This window comes from Catharus ustulatus, chromosome 21, assembly GCF_009819885.2.
Source record: "Catharus ustulatus isolate bCatUst1 chromosome 21, bCatUst1.pri.v2, whole genome shotgun sequence".
NCBI lineage: Eukaryota > Metazoa > Chordata > Aves > Passeriformes > Turdidae > Catharus > Catharus ustulatus.
In genome coordinates this window covers 9,091,485-9,115,856 of record NC_046241.1, presented here as the reverse complement: position 1 = coordinate 9,115,856, position 24,372 = coordinate 9,091,485, and the positions used below count along the sequence as shown (strand labels likewise).

Here is a 24,372-nt window from a genome sequence, read left to right as displayed (position 1 = left end):
AGATCACTGAACCATCTGTCTGCTGACAGAGATTTATTCTGCTGTTTGTTGCTTTGATACGAGACAAATGTCTGGCAGAGGAATCGTGCTCCCTGAAGTCTCCAGCTCCTCAAGGCACTTCATCCTCGGGGACTCTGATGAATGGGGTGCTCAGCGCTGCTGTGGAGCTGAAAGCCAGCTCCCAGCACTTCCTGGGCATTTTTAATAAGGAGAAGGAGCAATTATCTTGTGTGCAGCGTTGTGAGCAGTTGTGACAGCTGATTTATGCCCTGGCACAGTAGAATGATTTGCCGAGTCTGGCTCTGGGAACGATTAATTGTGACACGTGTAAAGGCTGGGTTTGAGGCTCTGCATGAACGCTGTGTGCTCCTCAAGCACCGTGCTGATGGGCCAGGCCTTGGAAATTCTCCTGCTCTGGGAGGTCTGGGCTCCCTTCTGTGGTTGCCACCACCCAGGGGTGGTGCAAAGCCCCTCTGGCCACCTCCCCACCCCTTGGGCCAGCCGGAATGAGGCACCCCCGAGCGATGAGGGTCTCATAAAACCCTTTCCCGATTTGCTGCCTGATCAGCTGGGTATGAACGCTCGGTAAATATTTATCCCTCAGTGTCAGAGGGATAAATAACAAATCAGGATCCGGTGTACCTGAGGGATGGAGTGTGATGGCAGCGATTGTCACGGGAATTCTCTCAGCCTGATCTGTGCCTGGGCTGGGGAACACTCCCGGTTAATGAGGGCTCCATGACCTTTTGCAGGCAGTTAAAAAAGGAGCGATAACAGGAGCACTTCCTTAGGACTTGCCGAAAGCAGAGAACAGGGGAAGCGATCGCTAATGAACTCCTTAATGGGCGGACAGGAACGAGCAGGCTTCGTGTGGCTCAGCCGAGAGCCGGGGCAGGAGGAGCCGCTCGCGTTTCAGGGCTCTGAGCAGGAGCAGCGCGATTTAGGATGATGGATAATGAGTTTGCAAAGGGCTGCGGGCGATTCTGAAGTGCCGCGAGCTGAGCTGGGGCTTGCTTTGCCCACATTTCTCATCCAGGATCCCATCCAGGATCCCCTCCAGTATCCCCTCCAGGATCCCAACCTGGCATCCCATCCAGGATCCCCTCCAGGATCCCATCCAGGATCCCATCCAGGATCCCAGCCTGGCATCCCCTCCAGGATCCCCTCCAGGATCCCCTCCAGGATCCCCTCCAGGATCCCCTCCAGGATCCCCTCCAGGATCCCATCCAGGATCCCATCCAGGATCCCATGCAGGATCCCAGCCTGGCATCCCTGGCAGCCTGCAGCCTCGGGGAGCTTTGCTGCCATCCCCGTGGGCATCCAGCCGGGATGCAGGGCTGGCAGGGGCTGGGATGGGCTCGGTGGGAGGCAGGAGAAGCCGAGGAATGCACGGATGGGACATTCCCAGACCCACCTGCCGGATTCTGTGAAGTTTCCTGGCAGGTGACCCTGCCCTGGGTCACCCCCAGTGTCCCTGGGTGCCAGGCGATGTTTGGAGTTGGTTGTCAGCTCCCGGGTTTTTCTGGAATGACCAAGTGTGGTATCTTAGCAACAAAGGGAAATTTTCTCCTTTGAGAGCGGGATTGTTTTTTAACAGCTTCGATGCTGAGTGCTTCTCTTCCCCAGGGAGAGGCAGGGCATGGGCAGAGCCAGAGGACATTGGGGACATTGTCCTGGCCAGCTCCTGCTCCGCTGGATGGAGCAGATAAAACAGGGGAGGCTGCTTTTGTGGGAGCTGTTGTGCGTTGTGCAGCGTGTGTGGAAGGAGTTTAACTCAGCTGGGTGTGTGTGAACCAAAGACCCCAACAGGGCTGGCCCCGGGGTCACTTTGGCTGTCCCTGGGGTCCTGGTGCTGCTGCTCTGGGGTGAGGCTGGGGTCACTGTGGGATGTCAAGGGGTGACCCGACTGTCCTGGGGGGACAGGGGCTCTGCTCTGCGCTGCCACCCCTCTGACTGCCCCTCCGGGACTCTCCCCGCAGGGTGCAGGTCGAGTTCTACGTGAATGAGAACACCTTCAAGGAGCGGCTGAAGCTCTTCTTCATCAAAAACCAGCGATCGAGTGAGTGCCGGGAGCCGAGCCCTGCGCTGTCCCGTGGGACGAGAAGCCATTGCCACCTGCTGGTGGCCTTGTCCCCGTGTGTCCCCAGCCCGGGACCCCGATTTTCGGGTGTTGACCAGCTTGGTTTGGGGGATGCTTTGGGTGGAGAGGTCAGGATGCCTCCTGCCACCTCTGCTCCCTGGGGACAGCCACAGCGTGACAAAGAGCTGTGACACCGGGCTGGGAGCAGGGTGGGAATGTCCCCATGGCAGAGCTGGCAGGCTCTGAGTTACCCACTCAGCTCCAGCCATCGGGATTAGTCTCCTCTTGACTAATGGTGTTGTTATTTTCTTTCTATGAGATGTCATTAGCTGTCTGGAGGGGGCCCGCTCGTTAATTTATAAATTCACATTTTCTTTTCCTGCCTGCATCCTGTTGTCTGGTTAAAAAACTGGAGCGCAGCACAACAGGGTGCCCAGGGGGAAATTCTTAATGAAAATGTGACGAATTTCTCGCTTGTAATTTGAGTAATAACCCCATGAACTGGCTGGGGAGGCAGAGTGGATAAAGCAGCAGCTTTTCCTCGCCATCCCTGCTCCTGTGATGTGGTCAGTGCTGCTCTGGGTGCCTGCTAATGAGGGGGATTCACTCCAGCAGCTCCTGTTTGTGTCTCACATCTATCGGGGTCAGCGAGGCGCTGACTCATCGCTATTTATTCCTCTGTTGGTCTCCTGTGCCTGTGGCTCTGGGCAGGACACGTGGAGCAAAACCTGGGGCTGCCCTGGGATCAGAGGGGTCCTGTGGGGCTGCCCAGGACCTGTGGGGCTGCGCAGGACCTGTGGGGCTGCCCAGGACCTGTGGGGCTGTGCTGTGGCCCTGCACGGGGCTCTTTGGGGTGCCTGGGAATGCTGCCCCATCCCTGCTCCTCTCCACCCCAGGCCTGAGGATCCGGCTCTTCAACTTCTCCCTGAAGCTGCTGACGTGCCTGCTGTACATCGTCCGTGTCCTGCTGGACAACCCCGAGGAGGGCATCGGCTGGTGAGTGCCCAGAGCCCCCAGTGCCACCCCAGGCTGCCCCAGTGTGTGTGCAGGAGTTGGGAGCATGGGTTTTCTCCCCCCAGCTGTTGGAATTGGTACTTTGGAGACCCCAGCTCAACCCCCCTGGATGGGTGTGGGGTATTTTGTGGCATGGTCGTGTTCATCTCCCAGTTCTGTCTGGCTCAGCGTGGCCTTCAGACACAGTGAGAGCTCAGTGACCCCAGGGCATCACCCTGCAAATATTTTCTGAGGGCTGATGCCCTTGAAGACATTCACACTAAATCCCATTTAAGCGTTTGAGAAGGGAATGTGTTGTGCTGTGTGGATCCTTGAGGTGATGGATGATTCCCCACATCAGCTTTGTGCTGGCTTTCAGTATAAACCTGTTTTTAATGTGTCCTTGCTTTGTTTAACTCGTGTACAATGTGAGGGTTTTTTTCCCCAAGAGCTTGGAGAATTGGCAATTTGATTTTCTCCTTGTGAAGGCTGCAGACCACCAGGTGCATCTGCACATTCTGAAAGTGCTTTCAGAGCTGTGAGGATGAAGCAGGGCACGGATGCTCATCCTTGAGAGGTTTAGCACAGCTGCAGCTCAGGGAATTCCATTTTCCAGAGGCTGTGAGGCAGCAACCAGGCTGGCCAGCAGGAGCACAAGGCTCAGTCCTGCCTGCCAGGATGCTGGGGGCCCAGCCAGCCTTGTCCCAGAAGCTGCAGCTCAGCAATTTTTGCTAATTGTGACCTGGTAATTCCCAGCTCCCTGCAGCCCTGTGCCAGGGGAATCAGCATTCCACAGCACCTCTGGTAGGGACTGATAAAACCTGAGGGGTTTTATCCTCCAGTAATGAGATGTTCAAGGCTGCCTGGGTGAGACTTTTCCTGTGCAGAGCCCTGGCTGTAGGAATCAGGATCCTTGGAATTGTTGTGCAGTGCTCCTCCAGCCATGAGGGCACCTCATGATCCCAGGGAATCAATCCCAGTATCCCTGTTCCCCTCTGACTGCTTTTCCCTGCTCTTTCTCTCCCAGCTGGGAATGTGAAAAGCAGAATTACACAGCGTTCAACCAGTCCACGAACATCAACTGGTGAGTGGGAGCTGCTCCAGAGCTCGGGGCCAGCTCTGCCGGGGTGTGGGAGCACAGGGGTGGAGGTGGCTGCTGCTGGCAGCTCCCTGAGGCCATTGCTTGGTCTGGTGGGGCTGCTCCAGGATCAAATCCATTGGCAAGTGGCTGCACCCTTGGGAATGGGTTATTTGCAGTGCAGTGAAGCAGAGCTGGGCTTGGGGGGGAACAGACCCTGAGAGCTGAGCTCAGATCCCCTCTGGGTTCTCTCTGCAGGTCCCACATCTTCTGGGTGGACAGGAAAACCCCTCTGTGGGCAGTGCAGGTGAGCAGCCCTTGGGGGGTGTGTGAGGAGCCCAGAGCTGGGCTGGGAGCTCTGCCCCACCTGGGACACCCCCGGGGCTCAGTGAGCTCTGATGTGCTGCCAGCACCTGCAGTGTCCCTGTGTGTGTCCCTGCAGGTCAGCATCGCTCTCATCAGCTTCCTGGAGACCATGCTGCTCATCTATCTCAGCTACAAGGTGAGAGGCTGGGTCGGGAGGAATTGATGGAATTGATTTCTGCAGCCTGGAGCTGTCTGGAGCCTGCAGCATCCCGGGGGATGATTGTCTCTGCAATCTCAACCTCCTCTGGGTGTTTTCCCTTCCCATTCCCCCTTGGGCTGCTGGATAAGCGTTGTGCAGAGCAGAATCTTTTCTTTCTGTGCTTTCTCAGAAATTCAGGTTTTTAGTGTCAGGCTGACACACCCCAAGTTTCCTGGGCTCAGCAGGGTGACTCTGCTCTGCTGCCACACAAGGAGAGGCACAAGCTGACTCCTCTGGACCAAAGCCCCTTAAAACAGGCAGAAAAAGTGACCTCAACAAATGGCACCTTCTCAGGGAGCAGGGAGGGCTGGCAGCAGAGCTCACACCTGTGTCACCCCCTGTAGCTGGCACTGCCACTCTCCATCCCTGCATGGAGTGTTGTTGTCCCCCAGTTCTGGGTGGCAGCAGTGACAGACACAGGGATGTGGAGAGGGCTGAGGAATTTGGGAATATTTCCTGCCCCCACAGTGTGTGCCACCACCACTGCACCCCTCCTGGTTCCTGCACCATATTCCCCCCATCCAGCAGGGTCTGTGGCAGAGTGTGATGGTTTTAATTGTCCTTTGGCAAGTTTTTAACCTTATTTAATTCTCCTTTGGTTTTAATTCCTCAGGGGAACATCTGGGAACAGATTTTTCGCATTTCCTTCATCCTGGAGATGATCAACACGGTGCCATTCATCATCACGGTGAGTGTGTCCCTGTGACATTTGAAAGCAGCTCTGAGTGTGGTAAGTGCTGTACTTTTGGTGGCAAAATAAAGAAAAATGTGTGCCTGGCCAAGTGGTATTTAAAGCTGGCAGGAAATTTTTCCTTCAATATTTGACAATATAACGACTTTCTCTGGAGTGTTATCCCAAAACCCATCCTCCCTTTCCTGCAGCCAGGGCAGCAGGGCCGTGTTTGGTGGCAGCTTCTGCTCAACTTGGATCCTTCAGGGAGGATTGGCTGTTTATAGCTCTAATTTTTTAAAAGAACATGGATTTTTCTGTGAATAACCCTTTTTTTTTCATAGATATTCTGGCCTCCTTTGAGGAATCTCTTCATTCCTGTGTTTCTGAACTGCTGGCTGGCCAAATATGCCCTGGAGAACATGATTGTGAGTGATCCCTTCTGTCCAGCTCCTCGGGGATGTGGAGGGCAGCAGGGCTGGGAGGGGACCCTTGGCTGCCCCCAGCTCTGGGGCAGGATTTGGAGCTTGGTGTGTGCAACCATGCCTGGGAATGCCAGGCTGGGAATGCCAGGCTGTGACAGGAACCCCTCAGTGGCTGAAGCACAGTGACAGGGTGGTCAGGGCTGAGGTGTTGCCATTTCCCTGTTCCCACTGGAGCTGGGGATGCTGCAGCAGATCCCAGAGCTGCTGATGGGAATGCACATCCCTTCCCAGGGGTAAATCCAGCCTTGACCTGACTGGGGAGGGCCCTGGCAGGTGGTGCTTGGGGGGGACTTTTCCCTCGGGCTCTGTGAGCTGCTGGGAGCCCTCCCCTGTCCCCTCTCTCCCCAGAACGATCTGCACAGAGCCATCCAAAGGACGCAGTCAGCGATGTTCAACCAGGTGCTCATCCTGATCTGCACCCTCCTGTGCCTGGTTTTCACGGGGTGAGTGTTGTTCTCCTTCTCTCTAAACCCTCTTTGTGATCCTGGGGTTCCAGCTGTGCCCACCCTGGGATTCCAGCTGTGCCCAGGATTCCAGCTGTGCCCATCTGGAATGGCACTTTTCTGCTTTGTCCCCATCACACTGAGTGCTGTGAGGGGGTTTCTAAGCCAGACTGATGATCCTCCCTTGTTCTGAGATTTGAGCAGGGAGCTGTTGGTGGGGATGAGGGTGTTGTCAGAGGAGCTGGGGGATGTGAGTGTCAGGGCAGGGACAGCAGCTTCCCCCAGGGGCAGCTGTGGGATGGCTCATTCACCAGAACCCATCGCACTCCCCTGGTCCAACTGAGCTCTTCCTCTGCCACAAGTCACAGCTCCTGAGCTCATTTGTGTAATTGCCCACTGGGGCTTCTGCTGATTAACTGGGCCCTTTACCCTGCACACTGCCAGCACTGAGGGTGTTCCTCCAGGCAGGGGGAGCAGAGCTCATCACTGGCTGTTTAGCTCTGAATTAGGCTTTGAATTCTCCTCTGGCTCCCTTGGTCTGGATTTGAGGCATATTGTACCATTAAGTTGCTGAATGGGGAGGAAATGAGGCTTTTAGGCTCATGAGTTTTTGGCAATAAAGATGATGCTCCGATGTGGATGACTAATGGTGTTTCAGGGCTCAGAGGTGCTCCCAGCCCTGCTGCTGGCTGAGTTTGGAGTGGGGAATACAATTTGGGCCCAGGAAGGGTTGGGTGACTCTTGTGTTTAGCAGGATGGCTTTGAGCTGCAGGTTGGTGCCCTGTGTCCTGGGCAGGCCAGTCCCTGCTGTGATGGGGCTTTTCCCTTCCAGGACCTGTGGCATCCAGCATTTAGAAAGAGCAGGTGAGAAGCTCTCCCTCTTCAAGTCCTTCTATTTCTGCATCGTCACCTTTTCCACCGTGGGCTACGGAGATGTGACACCAAAGATTTGGCCTTCCCAGCTCCTCGTGGTGATCATGATCTGCGTGGCCCTGGTGGTGCTGCCTCTCCAGGTTAGGGTGGGGAGGGACTCAGAGCCCTTCCCAGGGCAGCCCTGCCGATGGGGACATCAGCTCCGTGCCCTCTGCAGTTCGAGGAGCTCGTCTACCTGTGGATGGAGCGGCAGAAGTCGGGAGGGAATTACAGCCGGCACCGCGCGCAGACCGAGAAGCACGTGGTGCTCTGCGTCAGCTCCCTCAAGATCGACCTCCTCATGGACTTCCTCAACGAGTTCTACGCCCACCCACGCCTGCAGGTGGGCACCAGGCTGCTGACACACACTGCTGGGTCACTGCTGGACCCTGAGTGTCCTGATCTGCTGAGAAAGGCAGGAACCTCTCTTTGAAATGGAGAATGTAAACCACCTCTCTACAAATTATTGTAATTTTGAAGTCAAGGGGCTCTCAGGCAAATAGGAATAACAGTTCTTTACTAGGAAAATTAAAATAGAAATACAGAATTACAAAGAACAAACCCAAACTCTGCCAGAGTCAGAATCCAACCTGACACCCGTCAGGCAGAGTGTTGGCAGCAGTCCCATCCCATGGTGGCTGCATCCTCCTGCAGTGACAGATGTGGCTCAGTTGGAGCAGTGCTCCTGTACAAGGTGCAGTTTCCTCTGAAGCTCCAGGGATGATGTGGAAGGGTCTGGTTTTCCTCTGGGATCCAGTGGGAAAGGCTGCTCTGATGTTCCAAATCTCAGATTTTATCTGGGTAGGAAAGACTTGGTTTTTCTCCCTGGCTGGAGCATCTCCCCAATGGGATGATGGAATTTTATCAGCCATGCACTGGGACTCAGTGGCCATGAACAGGAGAGATCTCCTGGAGGGAGGATGGGTTGTGGAAAGATAAAGAACACTGCCCCAGCTGGTTTAACAGGAGATCTCCCCACAGAGATATGGAACACTGCCCCACCTGGTTTATAAAATATGGCCCATTAACATGAGATATCCCCACAGGGATCAGGATCACTGCCCCAGCTGGTTTAACAGAAGGTGACAGAACACAAACTTTTGGTCACATCCTGTATTGCACCCCAAGACCCTGACCCCTGTGACCTCTCTTTTCCAGGATTACTACGTGGTGATCCTGTGCCCAACAGAGATGGACATCCAGGTGCGGCGCGTGCTGCAGATCCCGCTGTGGTCCCAGAGGGTGATTTACCTGCAGGGCTCTGCGCTCAAGGACCAGGACCTCATGAGAGCCAAGTGAGCAGAGGGACACGCTGCACAGCCCCAGGGAGGAATGTCACCCCAAAGTGGCCAGCACTGTGGGAATTCACGGGGTCACTGCTCTCTCCTGGCAGGATGGACAATGGCGAAGCTTGCTTCATTCTCAGCAGCCGGAACGAGGTGGACAGGACAGCAGCGGTGAGTCCAGCCCAAGGGTGGGGATGGGGCGTTTTTCAGGCAGAAGGGATGGGGGTGATGTTGATCTCACCTGTGCCCGGCAAAGGAGAGTGCTGGGAAGGGGCTGAGTGCCATGGAGAGCCTTGGGGATGGCAGAGAGGTGTGCAGCAGCACGCTGGGGGCTGAGCCCCTGTGAGCTTACTTTTCTTCTGCTGTGGTTTCAGGGAGCAGCAGGGCCAGCAGGATTTCTTGCTGTGCATCTCTGGGGTGGCTGGGTGCTTTGTAGTTCATCCCAAGTGTAGAAGGCTTGGGGAGAATAAACCATCAGCCAAGTAGCTCTTGTTGCTCTTGTCCCTGTCCAGGACCACCAAACCATCCTGAGGGCCTGGGCTGTCAAGGACTTTGCTCCAAACTGTCCTCTCTACGTTCAGATCTTAAAGCCAGAAAATAAATTCCATGTCAAGTTTGCTGGTGAGTTGGAGCAGCTGCACAGCAGCTCTTGGTCAGCTGAGAGCCCTCCTGGACTGGCAGGAGGAGGAAACACCCACCCAAAATTCCCAGGCACTGCCAGCCAGGGAACCCCTCTCCTCTGTGATGGTCCCCTCTGCCTTTCAGATCACGTTGTGTGTGAAGAGGAGTGCAAATATGCCATGCTGGCCCTGAACTGTGTCTGCCCTGCCACCTCCACCCTCATCACGCTGCTGGTGCACACCTCCCGTGGCCAGTGAGTGCTGTCCCTGTTCTGTCCCTGTCCATCCCTGTCCATCCCTGCCAGTCCCTGTTCTGTCCCTGTCCATTCCTGCCCATACCTGCCCGTCCCTGCCCATCCCTGTCCATCCCTGCCAGTCCCTGTTCTGTCCCTGTTCTGTCCTGCCCATCCCTGCCCATCCCTGCCCATCCCTGCCCATTCCTGTCCATCCCTGCCAGTCCCTGCCCTGTCCTGCCCATCCCTGCCCCTGCCTGAGCCTGGAGGGGTGGCAGAACTGTAGGCTCTGAGCTCAGGGTGTGGGTCTGGGATGGGTCTGGGGAGCACAATGGGATCTGGGGTCCCCATCCAGGTCAAAAGCAAAAGCCCATATTGTAAGGAGACCACAACAGTGCAGTTGGGCTGGGCAACGCCAGCTTTCCAGATAGAAATAAAACAAAGAGACAAAAATATCTTTGTTTTGGCACGGTCCTGCTGGCAGGAAGGTGAACTCGCAGCACAAGCAGCCCCAGACCCTGCAGGGTTTTTGGTGGGTATATATCCAGCATGGCTGGAAGGAGCTCTGCCAGCACAGGAGAGCAGTGCTGTGCACCCTGCACTCCTTGGCCAGTCAGAAATGTCTGAATTTTGGGTAAAGTGCCATCAAAACAGTTACGAAACATCCTTGCCAGATGCCTCTCGCCCCATGCTCGGAGCTGTTTGCCAACAGGGCTCTGAACCCTCCCTCTGCGCTCTGCAGGAGCCCTCGTTGAATAAAAAGGCACTTAAAACCCAAAATGAAAACGAGCAGTGGCGATGTGTCACTGTCACCTCCCTGCCCTCAGGCTCGATGTGTCACTGTCACCTCCCTGCCCTCAGGCTCCAGGGCAGCTCCGGAGCTGTGCCCTGGGATTTGACCGGAGTTCTGGGATCTGTGCTGGAACCAGGGATCCCATCCCAGCTTCAGAGTTCCCATCCCAGCCCTGGGGGTCCCATCCCAGATCCAAGGGGTCCCGTCCCAGATCCAGGGGGTCCCGTCCCAGCCCTGCAGGGTCCCTCCTGATGCTGCTGCTGTGGTCGCAGGGAGGGCCAGGAGTCCCCGGAGCAGTGGCAGCGGATGTACGGGCGCTGCTCGGGCAATGAGGTCTATCACATCCGCATGGGGGACAGCAAATTCTTCATGGAGTACGAGGGGAAGAGCTTCACCTACGCCGCCTTCCACGCACACAAAAAGTGAGGGCAGGGGGTGATGATGGGCCGAGGGTGATGATGGGCAGGGGGGTGATGATGGGCAGGGGATGATGATGGGCAGGGGATGATGATGATGGGGAGGAGATGATGATGATGGGCAGGGGATGATGATGATGGGGAGGGGATGATGATGATGGGCAGGGGGATCTGCGTGCCTGGGGATCAGAACTGGGGGCCCTGCCAGCTCCTTTGTGCAGGGACAAAGTCCCGGAGGGGTTTTTGTCCAGCTGGGAATGCCCATCCCCTGCTCCCGGCGCAGGTACGGCGTCTGCCTGATCGGCATCCGGAGGGAGGAGAACAAAAGCATCCTGCTGAACCCCGGCCCCAGGCACATCATGGCAGCGTCGGACACCTGCTTCTACATCAACATCACCAAGGAGGAGAACTCTGCCTTCATCTTCAAGCAGGAGGAGAAGCAGAAGAAGAAGGGATTTGCGGGCAGCTATGACGGCCCCTCCCGCCTGCCCGTGCACAGCATCATCGCCAGCATGGGTGAGTGTGGGGCAGCAGGAGCCTGCTCACCCCCCTCCATCACCTTCCCCACGTTTGCTTTTGTGTTTTGTGCTCTCCTTGCCACGCTCTCCCCACCACTGAAAACCCCTTGCATCCTCTCACTCATCTCCCCAGTAAAACACACATTTCCTTGCACCCCGGGTGCTCTCAGCGAGCTCAAATATCATTATTAAACCTCATGATGTCCATTATCATTAAGGGTATTTGCATAAATGCCCCAAGCCTGGATTTAGCCCTCAGTTATTTCCAAGGCTGGAAGAAGAAATGCCGTGGGGCACATCCTAAATCACATTTATGATTCCCCAGCCGAGGAAGAGTGTAGTTTTCTCTGCAGCGAGCAGTGCATTTGTGCAAGTGAAAAATACCATGAGTCATTACTTCCCTCGTGTGTCTGGGGAGAACAAGTTTTGGAGGAGCTGAGCCGCATGAGCACATTATATTTCAGGCAAATAATTTATGTGTTTGTCCTCCTGAGCAGCAATTTGCATAGATTATCCCCCAGCAAGCCGCAGAGCACTTTGCTGAGCAGTGTTTGTCACAGCTCTCCTCACACGGCTCCTGCACAGGGGACCTTGGGCAGAGGTGATGGCAGGGACAGGAATGACGTGAGCGGTGTTTGCCAAGGCCAGCGCCTGGGCTCTGCTTCTTGGGACACTCCATCAACGGGTTTGGTTTTTGGAAGCTGCTGCAGGGCACTAGGATGAGGAAGTTTCTCTTGTTGGATATTAGGAAAAATTCCTAATTCCTTCACAGGAAAGGTTGTGAAGTGTTGGCAGAGTGGTGGAATCACCATCCCTGGAGGGATTTAAGTGATGTGTCGGCATTTGGGAATGTGATTTAATGGCAGGTTGAGGGTGCTGGGGGAATGTTGGATTCAGTGATGTTAGAGGAGTTTTTTAACCTCTGGGATTGTGAGATTCTGAGAGCTGGAGCTGATCAGGAGGGATGTGGGAGGTGGATGAGGGCAGTGGTTCCTGACCTGGCTGGAGTCTCCAGAGCCCTCCAGGAGCTGTGGGCAGGGCTTGGGCTGCAGGGTTGTTATCTCAGAGACACATCAACATGATAAAAACTCCTGCAGAACCCTCAGGGTGAGTGGTTCAGCTGGCCATGGAGCTGTGAGGGGAATGGAGAGAGAGCCCAGGGCCAGCTGAGCCCTGGGGAGATGCTGCACCAGCCGTGCCCAGGTGGAGCTCACTGCTGGGGGCTCTGCCTGCACCCCCTGCACCCAGAAATGCCTGAGCACCAGCTGGGCTGCCTCACCCCTGTGCAGGGCTCGAGGACAGGAGGGTTTTGTGGCATTTCCCCCCCTTAGAGCGTGTTTGCTGTGCTCCAGGTACAGTGGCCATGGACCTGCAGAACACTGAGTGCCGCCCTGCCAACAGCAGCAAGCTGGCCCTGCCGGCCGAGAACGGCTCGGGCACGCGCCGGCCCAGCATTGCCCCCGTCCTGGAGCTGGCTGACACCTCCTCCCTGCTGCCCTGTGACCTCCTCAGCGACCAGTCCGAGGACGAGATGACACAGTCGGACGAGGAGGGCTCGGCGGTTGTGGAGTGAGTTGCTGGTTGGAACCTTCTTTGGTTTGTTCTGGTTGGATCCTGTTCTGTTCAGTCACATCTGGTTCATTGGGGTTGCACCCAGTTTGTTCCACTTTCAGAGGCACTGGGACCACATGACATCAATGTGTTTGATTTTTGGAAGCTGCTGGAGAGCAGGATGAGGAAGTCTCTCTTGTCCTATGTTGGATATTAGGAAAAATTGGGTGGTGCTCGGGGATGCTCAGGCTCAGCTCTCTTGTCTTTTCCACAAGCACTCTTTACAATCCCATGACCCTTTGCATAGCAAAAAATACTCCTAAATATGTGTGTGCAGGGAATTCCCAGCTGCTGCAGGGGAGTTTTGCAGGGCATTTGCCAGTGTAGCTGTTGAACATTTCCCCCAGCACCTGAGTGTTGGATAAATGGAAAGCTGTCCCTGTTTCCTCACACAGATTTCTCTCTGCTGCAGGTACGTGAAGGGCTACCCCCCAAACTCCCCCTACATCGGGAGCTCCCCGACCCTGTGCCACCTCCTGCCTGAGAAAGCCCCGTTCTGCTGCCTGAGGCTGGACAAGGTGTGGAGGGGCTGTGGGGCCGCCTGGGGCTGATCCCCAGGACGTGTCCACTGAGCCCCTGCTGTCTGCAGGGCTGCAAACACAACAGCTTCGAGGATGCCAAAGCCTATGGCTTCAAGAACAAGCTGATCATCGTTTCTGCAGAGACAGCTGGCAACGGGCTCTACAACTTCATCGTGCCCCTGCGCGCCTACTACCGCTCCCGCAAGGAGCTCAACCCCATCGTGCTGCTGCTGGACAACAAGCAAGTACTTTAGCACGGTGTTCTGCCTCCCACACAGCCCTCCCTGCCTCTCCCTGCGGGTGGGAGCAGCGGTGCCACTGCTGGCATTGCTGACTGACCCTGGGGTTTTGTGTCTGTCCGTGCTGCGTGGATGTGCTGAACCGCCTCGCTCTCTGTGGCTCTCCCCCCCAGGCCTGAGCATCACTTTCTGGAGGCCATCTGCTGTTTCCCCATGGTTTACTACATGGAGGGCACCATTGACAAGTAGGTGTTTCCACGTGTGGCTCTCGTGCCTCGGTTGTTGTGCTCATCCCAGCCCAGGCTTTTCACCCCAGGGTTGGTAGCGTAGAGCTGAGCCCACCTGGGGCTTTCTCGGGTTGTCAACCCCTCCCTGGGAGAGGGGAGCAGGTGAAGAGCAGGTTGGGAGCAGCCTGGGCTCGCCGTGGAACCCCTGTGCTGCTTCCCTGTGTCGTTTCCAAGGGCTGACCCTGCGCTCTTCTCTTTGGGAACTGCCCAGCCTGGACAGTTTGCTGCAGTGTGGCATCATCTACGCCGACAACTTGGTGGTGGTGGACAAGGAGAGCACCATGAGTGCTGAGGAGGACTACATGGCAGATGCCAAGACCATTGTCAACGTGCAGACCATGTTCAGGTGAGGGAAAAGACCAGGAAGAGCTGACAGTGCCTGGGGTGGTGGCTGCAGACAGGGGACACATCTGGGACTGGGTTTGCTAGAGGAAGCAGCGTGTGACCAGCTATTTCTGACCTCAGACAGGGATGACTGTGGTCTTCCTCAGCCCTTAAATTCTCTGAGACAGCTGCAGGACAACAGCTCCCTTTCCATTGCAGGCTCTTCCCCAGCCTCAGCATTATCACGGAGCTGACCCACCCCTCCAACATGAGATTCATGCAGTTCAGAGCCAAGGACAGTTACTCTCTGGCCCTTTCCAAGCTAGAAAAGGTAAGAGGAGGTTGTTCCTTGCACAGGGGCTTGGGAAGTCAGCACTGACAGTGACTGCCTGCATTTGAACTCCTCAATGTCCTGTGTTTTTCCCATGTCCAGAAAACCCAGTCATGTCTTGTGCAATTCCATGGAGAAAAAAAAAATCCTTTTCCTACAGTGCAAGGATGCTGCCCTGGTTTCCTCCTGCAACACCCACCAGAAACATTACACCTGTGCCCTCCCACTGCCAAGAGTCCTCCAAGTTTCTGTGCAGTCTGAGCTCAAACTTGCCCTTGTTCTTGCAGAGAGAGCGAGAGAATGGCTCCAACCTGGCCTTCATGTTCCGGCTGCCCTTCGCAGCAGGGAGGGTTTTCAGCATCAGCATGTTGGACACGCTGCTCTACCAGGTGAGACTCAGCCCTGCGGCTGTGGCCTGCCCTGGGCATCCCCCAGGGAGCACCTGAGCAAACCTTTCCCTGGTTTGGTGCCCAAATGTCTCTGCAGTCGTTCGTGAAGGATTACATGATCACCATCACTCGGCTGCTGCTGGGCCTCGACACCACGCCGGGCTCCGGGTACCTCTGTGCGGTACGTGCGAGTCCCTGGGGCTGAAACCACCTGGGTCTGGGGACATCTGTCACCCTGGGCACAGAATGGGGGGAGCAGCATTGCCAGCTCATTGCTCCTCTCTATTTTGGGGAACCTCATTGCTACCAAGAGCTGCCAAGGAGCAAACTCTCTGTTTTGAGGGCTGAGGTCAGAAATTGGTTTTATTCTGGTTTTCTTGTGGAGTCCAGCTCGCTTTTGGGATTGTCGTGGATGGGCTGGGGTGGGGGTCAGGAGCAGCCTGAGGTGCACACAGAGGGGGTTCACATCTGTGCTCTGCTGCCCAGATGAAGATCACTGAGGATGACCTGTGGATCCGGACGTACGGCCGCCTCTTCCAGAAGCTCTGCTCCTCCAGCGCCGAGATCCCCATCGGCATTTACAGGACGGAGTCGCACATGTTCGCCACCTCCGAGGTAGGGGCACGGTGTGCTGGGAAGGGGCTCTGCTGGTCCCTGCCAAGGTGGGATCCAGGAGGGTGGTGGAACACCTCAGAGCTGGTTGCAGCAGCATGGGGAGGGGAGAACAAGGGAAAGGGGATTTTTGTGTTTGCGTCCTTAGTGCGGCTGCCCTGGGTGGGGGTGTCCTGGTTCCCCAGCTGGGTGAGGCTCAGTGCCCATCTCTCTGGGCAGTGCTGGATGTTCTTGGCGCTTGGGGAGCAGGGTGGGCACAGCAGGGCTGCCCCTTTGCTGGACTGACCCTTGGTTTTCCCTTCCCTGTGCCCTGCTGCAGCCCCACGACATCAGAGCGCAGGTGAGTGCTGCTCGTGTCCCGCTGTGCTCGGGCTCTGCCTCCCCTGTCCCCTGTCCCTCTGCTGATCCCTGGGCTGGCTCTGGCCACCAAGAGCCCCCCCATGCTTTGTGCCAGCTCCCAGTGCCAGCACAGCACTGCCTGTCCCCATGGAAGGGAGATATTGGCTGAGCCCCAGTGCTCTGGGAAAAGTCCTCAGTGCCCTGATGTAATTAACTGGGATAAGGAGCCAGGGATGGAGCCAGGATCCCTTTTAAATACCTTCAGTTTTCAACTTTGTAAGGAGGCAGTGACAGGGAGCTGAAAGTTGACATTTAATTAAATGCAACCCAGCTCCTTGAGATGCTTTAAAAGGCTTTATTAATAAATTGCTGCTCACCAGTGGGGATTGCTGGGTCAGATGCTGTGAGAGGGAAGAGAGGGAGGTGAGGGCACGGTTGATCCTGTGTGAGGTGCCCACAAGAGTCCCCTCAGCACTGCTTATCCAAGGGAAGCTGTGGCTACCCCATCCCTGGAAATTCAAGGCCAGGTTGGACAAGACTTGGAGCAACCTGGTCTGGTGTGAAGTGTCCCTGCCCATGGCAAGGAGTGGAACGAGATGAGCTTTACTCTCCTTCCAACCCAAACCTCTCTGGGATTCTGTGGGCTCTGCCAGCCAGGTGGTTCTGGCAGTGCAGAGATCAGGTGCTGGGAGAGCCCATTGGGGTCAGAGGAAGGACCCCCACCCCCATGGGAGAAACCCCACAGTGGGAGAAATCCCACCCTGCCATTCCCAGTCCTGGCCACCCCCCATCCCGCGTGACCAGCTGGGCTTCCAGTCACAGATCTCAATCAATGTTGAGGACTGCGAGGACACCAAGGACGTCAAGGAGCACTGGGGCATCAAGACGAGCCACCACCGCAACTCGTGTTCCAGCGACCAGTCCGAGCACCCTCTGCTGCGGCGCAAGAGCATGCAGTGGGCACGGCGGCTCAGCAGGAAGGGCAACAAGCACTCCAGCAAGACGGCCGAGTGGATCAGCCAGCAGCGCCTCAGCCTCTACCGGCGCTCCGAGCGCCAGGAGCTCTCCGAGCTCGTCAAAAACCGTATGAAGCACCTGGGCTTGCCCACCACCGGCTACGGTAAGTGCTGCTCGGCCCAGCTACTCTGTGGTGCTCCTCAGGTAACCCCCCCGGCCAAGCCCGACCCCCTGAGCCAGGCTTACCCCATGGCCAGCCTAACCCCATGCCGAGCTTAGCGCCTGTCCCCGCGGGCGCTGCTCCAGCGGCGCCTCATCCCCCGGCTTGCTTGTGCTTGTGCAGACCCACGGCTCCAGGCTGGGGTCACGCCACGCAGAACCCCCTCCCCTGCCACCAGCTGCAGGCGGCCCCCCCATTTCTGGGCTCTGGGATGGCTCCAGGCAGGAGTTGGCAGTGGCAGAGTGACTCCCTTGTGCCTGCAGCAGGACCCGGTGTCCCCACGCTGGCCCCGTTTGTCCCTCACTTTCCAGCCATGCAGAGATGTTGGTTCAGGACAGCACAACCCCTGTGCCCAAGAGCCCCGGTAGTGTGGCAGGGAGAGGCCCAACCCCGTGAGCTGGCACAGCCCCCTTTTGTTAGAGATTGAATCCGTCATGAACTCTTCTGTGTAAAACCTTTCGGTAGCTGCAGGGCTGAGTTGCTTCATTGCGTGTACCACCGGTGTGTGGCTGTGGCAGCCACAGCGCTCAGGGTCCCTCTGTGCAGCCGCATCTCTCGTGAAGCTTCTGACCTGCCCGTCGGTGCTGGCATCTGTGTCCCCCTGGACAGCTCCCACCCCTTGGTTATGACAAAGTCTGTAGCTCTCAGTTCCCCTTGTTCAGTTGGTTTTGGTTTTTTTTGGTTTTTTTTGTTTTTTTTCTTTTCTTTCTTTCTTTCTTTGAAGCCATCCTGTGCTGCTGCTCGTTTGCTCCATCCTCCAGGAGTGTCCGTCCACCCCGTGCTGGCCCCTGCCCACACTCAGGGGCAGTGAGCCCCAGCTGGGATGGGAGCTGGCTTTGGGGTGGGATTCCTCCTTTCCCTTGCCTTTAGGAGGAGAAAATGCCCAGCAGTGCAGTGCAGGAGGGGTTTGGGTGAGGGCTCAGGGGGTGGTTGTGGGCACTGCCAGCATCCCCAGGGACTGAGGCAGGAGGGCTGGACTGTGTGGGATGGAGAGGGACAGGGACTGCCTTGCAGGGCTGGATCCCCCTTTCTTTTTCCCTGCATTCCCAGTCCCAGCAGCTCCTGTTGTAGTTCCAGAGGGGCTGTCTGGCCTTGGTGAGACTTGGGGCACAGCTTGAGGTCAGCTCAGGGCTGGCACCTTTATCCTGGTTTATCCTGGCCCATTTGGGTTGAAGCAAACAGGAGAGGGGATAGTGGGGGCGCAGGACAGGGATGCTGGGCACAGTGTGGGGACCAGCAGCTCCTCGGGCACCCAGCGGTGCTGGGACTGTGTGTTGTCACCGTGTGTCACCGTCAGTGTCTGGACAAACGTCGCTCTGCCTTCTGCCCCTCTCCTTTTTCTTTTGCTCACGTTATCGCTGCAGCGCAGGAGCTTGTCTCTGATATTTGCCGAACCATGGCTTGCTGACCTCTCTCTCTCTCTCTGTTTATGTCTGTGCCTTTCCCTGTATGTTCTGTAGAGGATGTAGCAAATTTAACAGCCAGTGATGTGATGAATCGGGTAAACCTGGGATATTTGCAAGGTAATTCCCTCTCCCTGGGAGTCCCGCGTGACTCATGGCGTGCAGCGTACAACAAGATCATGCCAGCTAAGCCCAAACCTCACCCTTGCCAGTTTTCACCTTAGATCCCCGAGCTTTCAGCACTGATTTGTTGGGTGGCGTTGGAAAACCCATCAGTGTCCTGTGGTGGTGGTGTAAATGCAGGGCTCTGCCTGAATAGGGAGATAGAAACCTCAGGGACCCTTTTTTAGCTGAATTCCTACAGGGAAATCACAGCCCTCGGCTTTCATTAGCAAACCCTCCCTCCATGGCTCCGTGGCTTTGGGCTGTTGCAGCCAGTGGCAACTTGAGGAGGGGACAAGGAGGGGGACGAGTGCACCAGAGCTGCCTGTGCATGCTGTGATGAGATGCTGGAGCTCCTGCTGGGTCAGCCACAGTCCAGGGTGAGGCAGTGCTGTAAAAATCCCTTTGCACCCCTTGCTTTGCTTTCCTGGACCCCTCTCCAGCATTAGAAGACCCCATTATCTGAGCGGGGGTGCTGGGCTCAGCCCGAGGCAGCAGCCACAGGGACCACTGGTGCTGCAGCACCCCGGGCACCCTGTGGGGCTCTCTGGGATCTGCCAGGTTTTCCCATCTTTTTTTCCACCTTTACACCACAGTGGAACATGCCCTGGAGAGGCTCCTTTTTACTGCATCAGCCTCAAGATTAGCAGCAGCCCATCCCAGCTTCATTTTTGGCTTCACTAGCCCAGGCTTAAGGTGAAACGTTTTCATTTTCCTACAAAGTGTGTCCTCCACCAGCCAGGCAGCCCCAGGCCGGCAGAGTGCATTGCCTGGGGCATGGAAATGCAGCTCGGTGTGCTCAGCAGGGCTTGGCTTGGCTGCATGGGGTCAGGAAACTTCCACGGGGCAGGGAAAGCTGCCCAGAGCCAGAGCCCATCCCTGCCTCCCTGTCATGTCCAGCCCCGTGTGTCCGTCGGGTGCCAGGGTCTGTGTGCCACCCCTGCCCCCAGCGTTGCCACCCCCATCCCTGTCTCCCTGTAAGGCTGAGCACTGGGATGGCCAAAACTCTCTGGGCAGGACACCGGGCACAGGTTGGGGTTCCCCGAGGGTGGTACCAGGTTCCCCTGCCTGCAGCACCTCCTGTGGTCTCAGGGGTGCCAGGGATGTGTCTGAGCAGCAGAACAAAGGTCTGGTGTCCCCCTGGAAGTGCTGCTGGGGCTCATCTGGGTGTGCCCTGGCGAGGGCACCTCGGATGGAACCTTTGCATTCCCCTGCTGGGTGGCTGTGGTGGCTGGAGCTGCAGAGAAGCAATTCCACCCCCGTGCCAGGGGGACGTGGCACCCCTGTCATTGCTGTGGCTGTGCCCACCCTGGGGCAGGGCTGGGGGGATGCCAGGGACAGGGTGGTGGCAGCAGCAGGACAGGCCACAGGGAGGGTTAGTGCCCATCCCAGGGCCGGGTCCTGGTCCTGCTGCCCCCACAGCAGCTCCATTTGCACCTTTCCAAAAGCCTGGAGAGGCGTCCCAGTGCCAAGCCTTGCAGGAACCGTGCTCCTCATGCTGCCCCGGCGTCCGTCTGTCCATCCCCTCTCCACCCTGTCCATCCACCCCCCATCAGCCCGTCTGGAACTGGTGTCACCTGTCGCAGCTTCCACCCCTCCCCGCGCCCGCAGCCTCGCACCCCCATCCATTCCACCATGATCTTGTTCTTGGCTATTTCGGGAAGCACAGGGGCCCCCCGTCATTGTGACCCCCCGTTCGCCCCGTGGGTGCTGCTCCTGGTGGCCCTGAGCCCCTCCTGGGAGGTCACTGTGGTCACTTTGGTGACCCCAAAGGGGCACGGGTGGCTCTGAGAGCCCGTGGAGGCGATTTCCCCTGGGCAGGGGAGAGAAGCAATCCGTGGCTAATCCTGGATGGTGCTAAACTGAGGAATGGAAGGGGAGAGGTGGGCAGAGCGTGGGGGCGGCCCCGGGGGGTTCAGCTGCCCTGAGCCCGTGGTTGGACTTGTGCTGTAGCTGACACAGCAGGACTAACCTGTTCCCTCTCTTGCACTGAACCAAGGTAAGACATCTCACTTTATTTTGGGGGGGAGTGGGGACTTTGGAGAGTGACCTCTGACCTCTGGCAGTCCCCTGGGCCGTGCTGTGGTGGGGGAGGTGAGGAGGGGGTGGCAGTGTCGTTCTTGGTGCCCTCCTGGTGGCAGTGACATTGCCCACGGCCTCTCCTGGTGAGGGGACTGAGAGCCAGGCTGGCAGCTGTCACCTCGCCTGTTGGGGTGTCTGGGGGGTGTCCCTCCCTCACCAGCCCTGTCCCTCCTCTTGCAGATGAGATGAACGACCACCAGAACACCCTGTCCTACGTGCTGATCAACCCTCCCCCGGACACACGGCTGGAGCTCAACGACATCGTGTGGGTGTCCCCTCCCCCTGTCCCCTGACTGTCCCCAGAGCCAGGAGCTGCCCCATCCCACTGCTCCCCATGACTGCCCATAAACACCCACAGCTTGTTCCTCTTCCCCAGCCCATTCCCCCTCCCTGTGCTGGGCCCAAAACCCCCAAACCATCTTAGCTCCCATGGGCAGCGTGGAATTTCCCTTTGGCTTTTGCCACTGAGCAGCTGACGAATAACTCCTGATTATTTATTATAGTATTTCATGGCATTTTACTTACTACAGTGTTTCATGGCATTTACGTGAGCTCCTGATTATTTGTTATAGTGTTTCATGGCATTTACATGAACCCCTGCTTATTTATTATAGTGTTTCATAGCATTTACATGAACTCCTGATTATTTATTATAGTATTTCATGGCATTTTACTTTTTACATTGTTCCATTGCATTTACATGAACCCCTGCTTATTTATTATAGTGTTTCATGGCATTTACATGAATTCTTGATTATTTATTATAGTGTTTCATAGCATTTACATGAACTCCTGATTATTTATTGTGATATTTCATGGCATTTACATGAGCTCCTGATTGTTTATTACAGTGTTCCATGGCACTTACATGAACCCTGCTTGTTTATTACAGTGTTCCATGGCATTTACATGAGCTCCTGATTTTTATTACAGTGTTCCATGGCATTTACATGAATTCCTGATTATTTATTACAGTGTTCCATGGCATTTACATGAATTCCTGATTATTTATTACAGTGTTCCATGTCATTTACATGAATTCCTGATTATTTATTACAGTGTTCCATGTCATTTACATGAATTCCTGATTATTTATTACAGTGTTCCATGGCATTTTACATGCACATCTTTTATTATTTAACACCTCTCAAACAGCAGCCATGCTCTGCAAGCTCCGTGGAGCATCCCTGCGTTATCCTTGCCTCAATTCCAGAAGATTCCAGCGGCGTAACCAAACCCGTGTGCCCTGCAGGTACCTGATCCGCTCCGACCCCCTGGCCCACGTCGCCAACGACGGCCACAGCCGCAAGAGCAGCTGCAGCAACAAGCTGGGCTCGGGCAACCCCGAAACGCGCGACGAGACCCAGCTGTGAGCGGCGGGTGAGCCCCGCGTCCCTGCGGGCCAACCCTGCATCCCTGCGGGCCCAGGCTCCGTGACACGCGGGGACGGCGAGCGCGCGGTGCCCCGGGGAAAGGCGGTGCCAGCCCGGAGGGATGCCCGGAGCTCCAGTGCCAGCCCGGAGCCCTGTGCCAGCCCGGAGCCCCGGGTGGGATGCACCCACAGCCGGTGGCCGTGAGCCCCGGGGATTTTAACTTTTTTTACCGATACCGCAACTAGTGAGGAAGCGTTCGCTGGTGCTGGTGGGACGCGGCGGAGCCCGGACGCCGATGGCCCTGGGGGAGCAGGGCTGGGGCTGGGGCAGCTTGGTGGCACTGATGGGGCTGCTGATGATGTAGAACTGCACCAAGACCCTGCTCCTCCTCCAGGTGTCCCCCAGGGTACCCAAACTTCTGCTCTTTCACCCAACTCGTGCTCTTCGTCCTCTGGTGATGGAGGGGATGGAGGTGCCGCTCCTGGCATCTCACAAACCAAAACCTGCCAAGCCCAGGGGATGAAAGCCGTGCCAGCTCTGTGCTGGTGCCTCTGAGCCCCTGGGTTTGTGTCCCCCTGTGCTGCTGCTGGGGCTGAGCTGCCTGAGGGAGCTGGGGATGCTCGTCCTGGGGTGGATGGGCTGGGCTGGCCAGGCTCTGCTGGTTTGGTGTCTCCCCTCGGCCTTTTCTCCTCCAGCCAGGCCAGTCCGGGCTCCAACCCGTCCGTCTGTCCTGGCTGGAGCTCCTGTCCTTCCCCTGCCTGTGCTCACAGCTCAGTGACACCGTTAAGGCAGCAGGTTCTGCCTGTCCTGTCCCCTCATCCACCACAGCCCCTGGCAGCTCCAGCCCCCCTGTCCCCCTCTGTCCCCTCTGTCCCCCCCTGTCCCTCCTGTCCCCTCTGTCCCCCCGACCCACAGGGACCTGGCACCACCCCAGATGTGTTTCTCATCTGCTGCTGAACATTCTACAACATCCATGTGGAAAGGGTTTATTTGACTGCCAAGTGAATAACTGAGTTGTTAACTTTCTATACTTTTATGTTCATCTCTTACAATTCCAATGTGATTTTTTTTTTTTTTAGCAAGGAGCTTGTAAAGCACAACATGGCCATGAAATCCCATCAGCTTCCTGCACTCGCTGCCAGCTGAATGGTTTATTGCCATTAACATTCACTGTTTGCTCCCCAGTGTACCCCTAATCAATGTTTACAAAGAAAACTAAAAAAGAAAACAAGCCAAAACCTGTTTAAAATGAGTTTTCAAGAGCTGGGAGATGCCCCAGCCCGTGGGGATGTGCTGCCCATGGCCCTGAGGGAGAGCAGAGATGCCCAGGGCAGGACCAGTGCCCAGGCTGGTATCACGTCTAGAGGGTGTTGAGAGGGACCTGCTGTGCCTGGATGAGGTTTGGGGTCCATTTTTATTTTTTTTTTATTGTTGTTTTTTTCCTGAAGTGCCAGGCAGGAGCCCCTGAGTGGTGACACATCCCAGGCTTGGTGGGGTACCACAGGTAAAAGCAATGAGTGCAGCCCTGCCACCCCACTGGGCACAAACAGAACTGGCTTTAAAGGGTTTTGATGTTATTTAAAGCTTTTTGGGGTTATTTTGATGGAATTTGAATGATTACTTTTGTATCTGTTTGGTTAAGGCAGGCACAAGTTTTATTTATTTGTTGGTAGTAGCTTCACATGCCAAACCTGTCATTTTAAAATGACAAAAAGAAGTTGGAGGTTAAAAAGTGGCTGTGGTTGGAGTACAAAAGGACTCGTGGCTCTGTGTTAACTTGCAGCCTGAGGATGCTCAGGCCATGCAGTGTTAATGTATTTAAGTGTGTGCATTTAATATGGATTGTTTTCCAAACCCCACTTTGCTTTCAAGGGAGAGTGGAACAAAGTATTATGACTGGTTTAAAAAAAAAAAACAACAGATCAGCAAACAAACAAAAGCTCAGACCCCCAATAAAACAAAAAGTGTGATTATTTGCATATATTTACATATAATTTTTATGATATTTTGTTTGTTTGGCTGTGAGCTGTGTGTGAGCAGTTCCTCAGCTCAACCCTCTCCTGGCAAGAAAATTAAATTTAAAAATCCTTAATTTACTTGAAATTTCACCCCCTGCAGCCCTGAGCAGCCAGGCCAGCCCTGTGGCCACGTCCAGGCTCTGTGTTCCAGAGGCTCCACTCTGGGTCCCTCCTTCCTCAGCTCCTTCCTGCCCCTCAATCCAGGGAAAAAACCATCCCAAGGGGAAGCCACATGCCAAAAGAACTGAAACCTCAGTGTGGTTTGTGATATTATCAAAGTATTCCTGTGTTCTGAGGATGCTTCAGTGAACAAATTCCCTGGGTTTGAGGCAGAAGCTCTGTGTACAAACCCTCGGTTCCCGCTGTGGTGGAAATGTCCAGCCAGCCTTGCCATGGGATGGGGAAAAGCCTG

At 56.0% G+C, this 24,372-nt stretch overlaps 1 protein-coding gene across 12 annotated transcripts in view; it reads left to right on the top strand.

Moving 5' to 3' along the window:
- The window catches only part of KCNT1 (potassium sodium-activated channel subfamily T member 1), a 78,523-nt gene extending 54,661 nt beyond the window's left edge, over window positions 1-23,862 (top strand). For 6 of the 12 annotated variants that reach the window (XM_033077379.1, XM_033077387.2, XM_033077385.2 and 3 more), the window contains 30 exons: window positions 1,980-2,059; window positions 2,977-3,076; window positions 4,101-4,157; window positions 4,410-4,458; window positions 4,594-4,653; window positions 5,330-5,404; window positions 5,731-5,814; window positions 6,220-6,314; window positions 7,147-7,327; window positions 7,405-7,569; window positions 8,385-8,521; window positions 8,620-8,683; window positions 9,025-9,133; window positions 9,278-9,386; window positions 10,431-10,580; window positions 10,858-11,090; window positions 12,445-12,661; window positions 13,116-13,221; window positions 13,293-13,465; window positions 13,637-13,708; window positions 13,962-14,096; window positions 14,294-14,405; window positions 14,693-14,794; window positions 14,892-14,975; window positions 15,281-15,409; window positions 15,726-15,746; window positions 16,562-16,865; window positions 18,383-18,445; window positions 20,750-20,834; window positions 21,822-23,862. In XM_033077379.1, the coding sequence (XP_032933270.1) occupies window positions 1,980-2,059; window positions 2,977-3,076; window positions 4,101-4,157; window positions 4,410-4,458; window positions 4,594-4,653; window positions 5,330-5,404; window positions 5,731-5,814; window positions 6,220-6,314; window positions 7,147-7,327; window positions 7,405-7,569; window positions 8,385-8,521; window positions 8,620-8,683; window positions 9,025-9,133; window positions 9,278-9,386; window positions 10,431-10,580; window positions 10,858-11,090; window positions 12,445-12,661; window positions 13,116-13,221; window positions 13,293-13,465; window positions 13,637-13,708; window positions 13,962-14,096; window positions 14,294-14,405; window positions 14,693-14,794; window positions 14,892-14,975; window positions 15,281-15,409; window positions 15,726-15,746; window positions 16,562-16,865; window positions 18,383-18,445; window positions 20,750-20,834; window positions 21,822-21,942 (3,472 nt within the window). In that variant the 3' untranslated portion in view covers window positions 21,943-23,862. Of the gene's footprint in view, window positions 1-1,979; window positions 2,060-2,976; window positions 3,077-4,100; window positions 4,158-4,409; window positions 4,459-4,593; window positions 4,654-5,329; window positions 5,405-5,730; window positions 5,815-6,219; window positions 6,315-7,146; window positions 7,328-7,404; window positions 7,570-8,384; window positions 8,522-8,619; window positions 8,684-9,024; window positions 9,134-9,277; window positions 9,387-10,430; window positions 10,581-10,857; window positions 11,091-12,444; window positions 12,662-13,115; window positions 13,222-13,292; window positions 13,466-13,636; window positions 13,709-13,961; window positions 14,097-14,293; window positions 14,406-14,692; window positions 14,795-14,891; window positions 14,976-15,280; window positions 15,410-15,725; window positions 15,747-16,561; window positions 16,866-18,382; window positions 20,487-20,749; window positions 20,837-21,821 lie in introns of those variants that run through there. The other 6 variants (XM_033077383.1, XM_033077386.2, XM_033077380.1 and 3 more) reach the window with 5 other exon arrangements.
- Window positions 23,863-24,372: the final 510 nt, after the last annotated feature.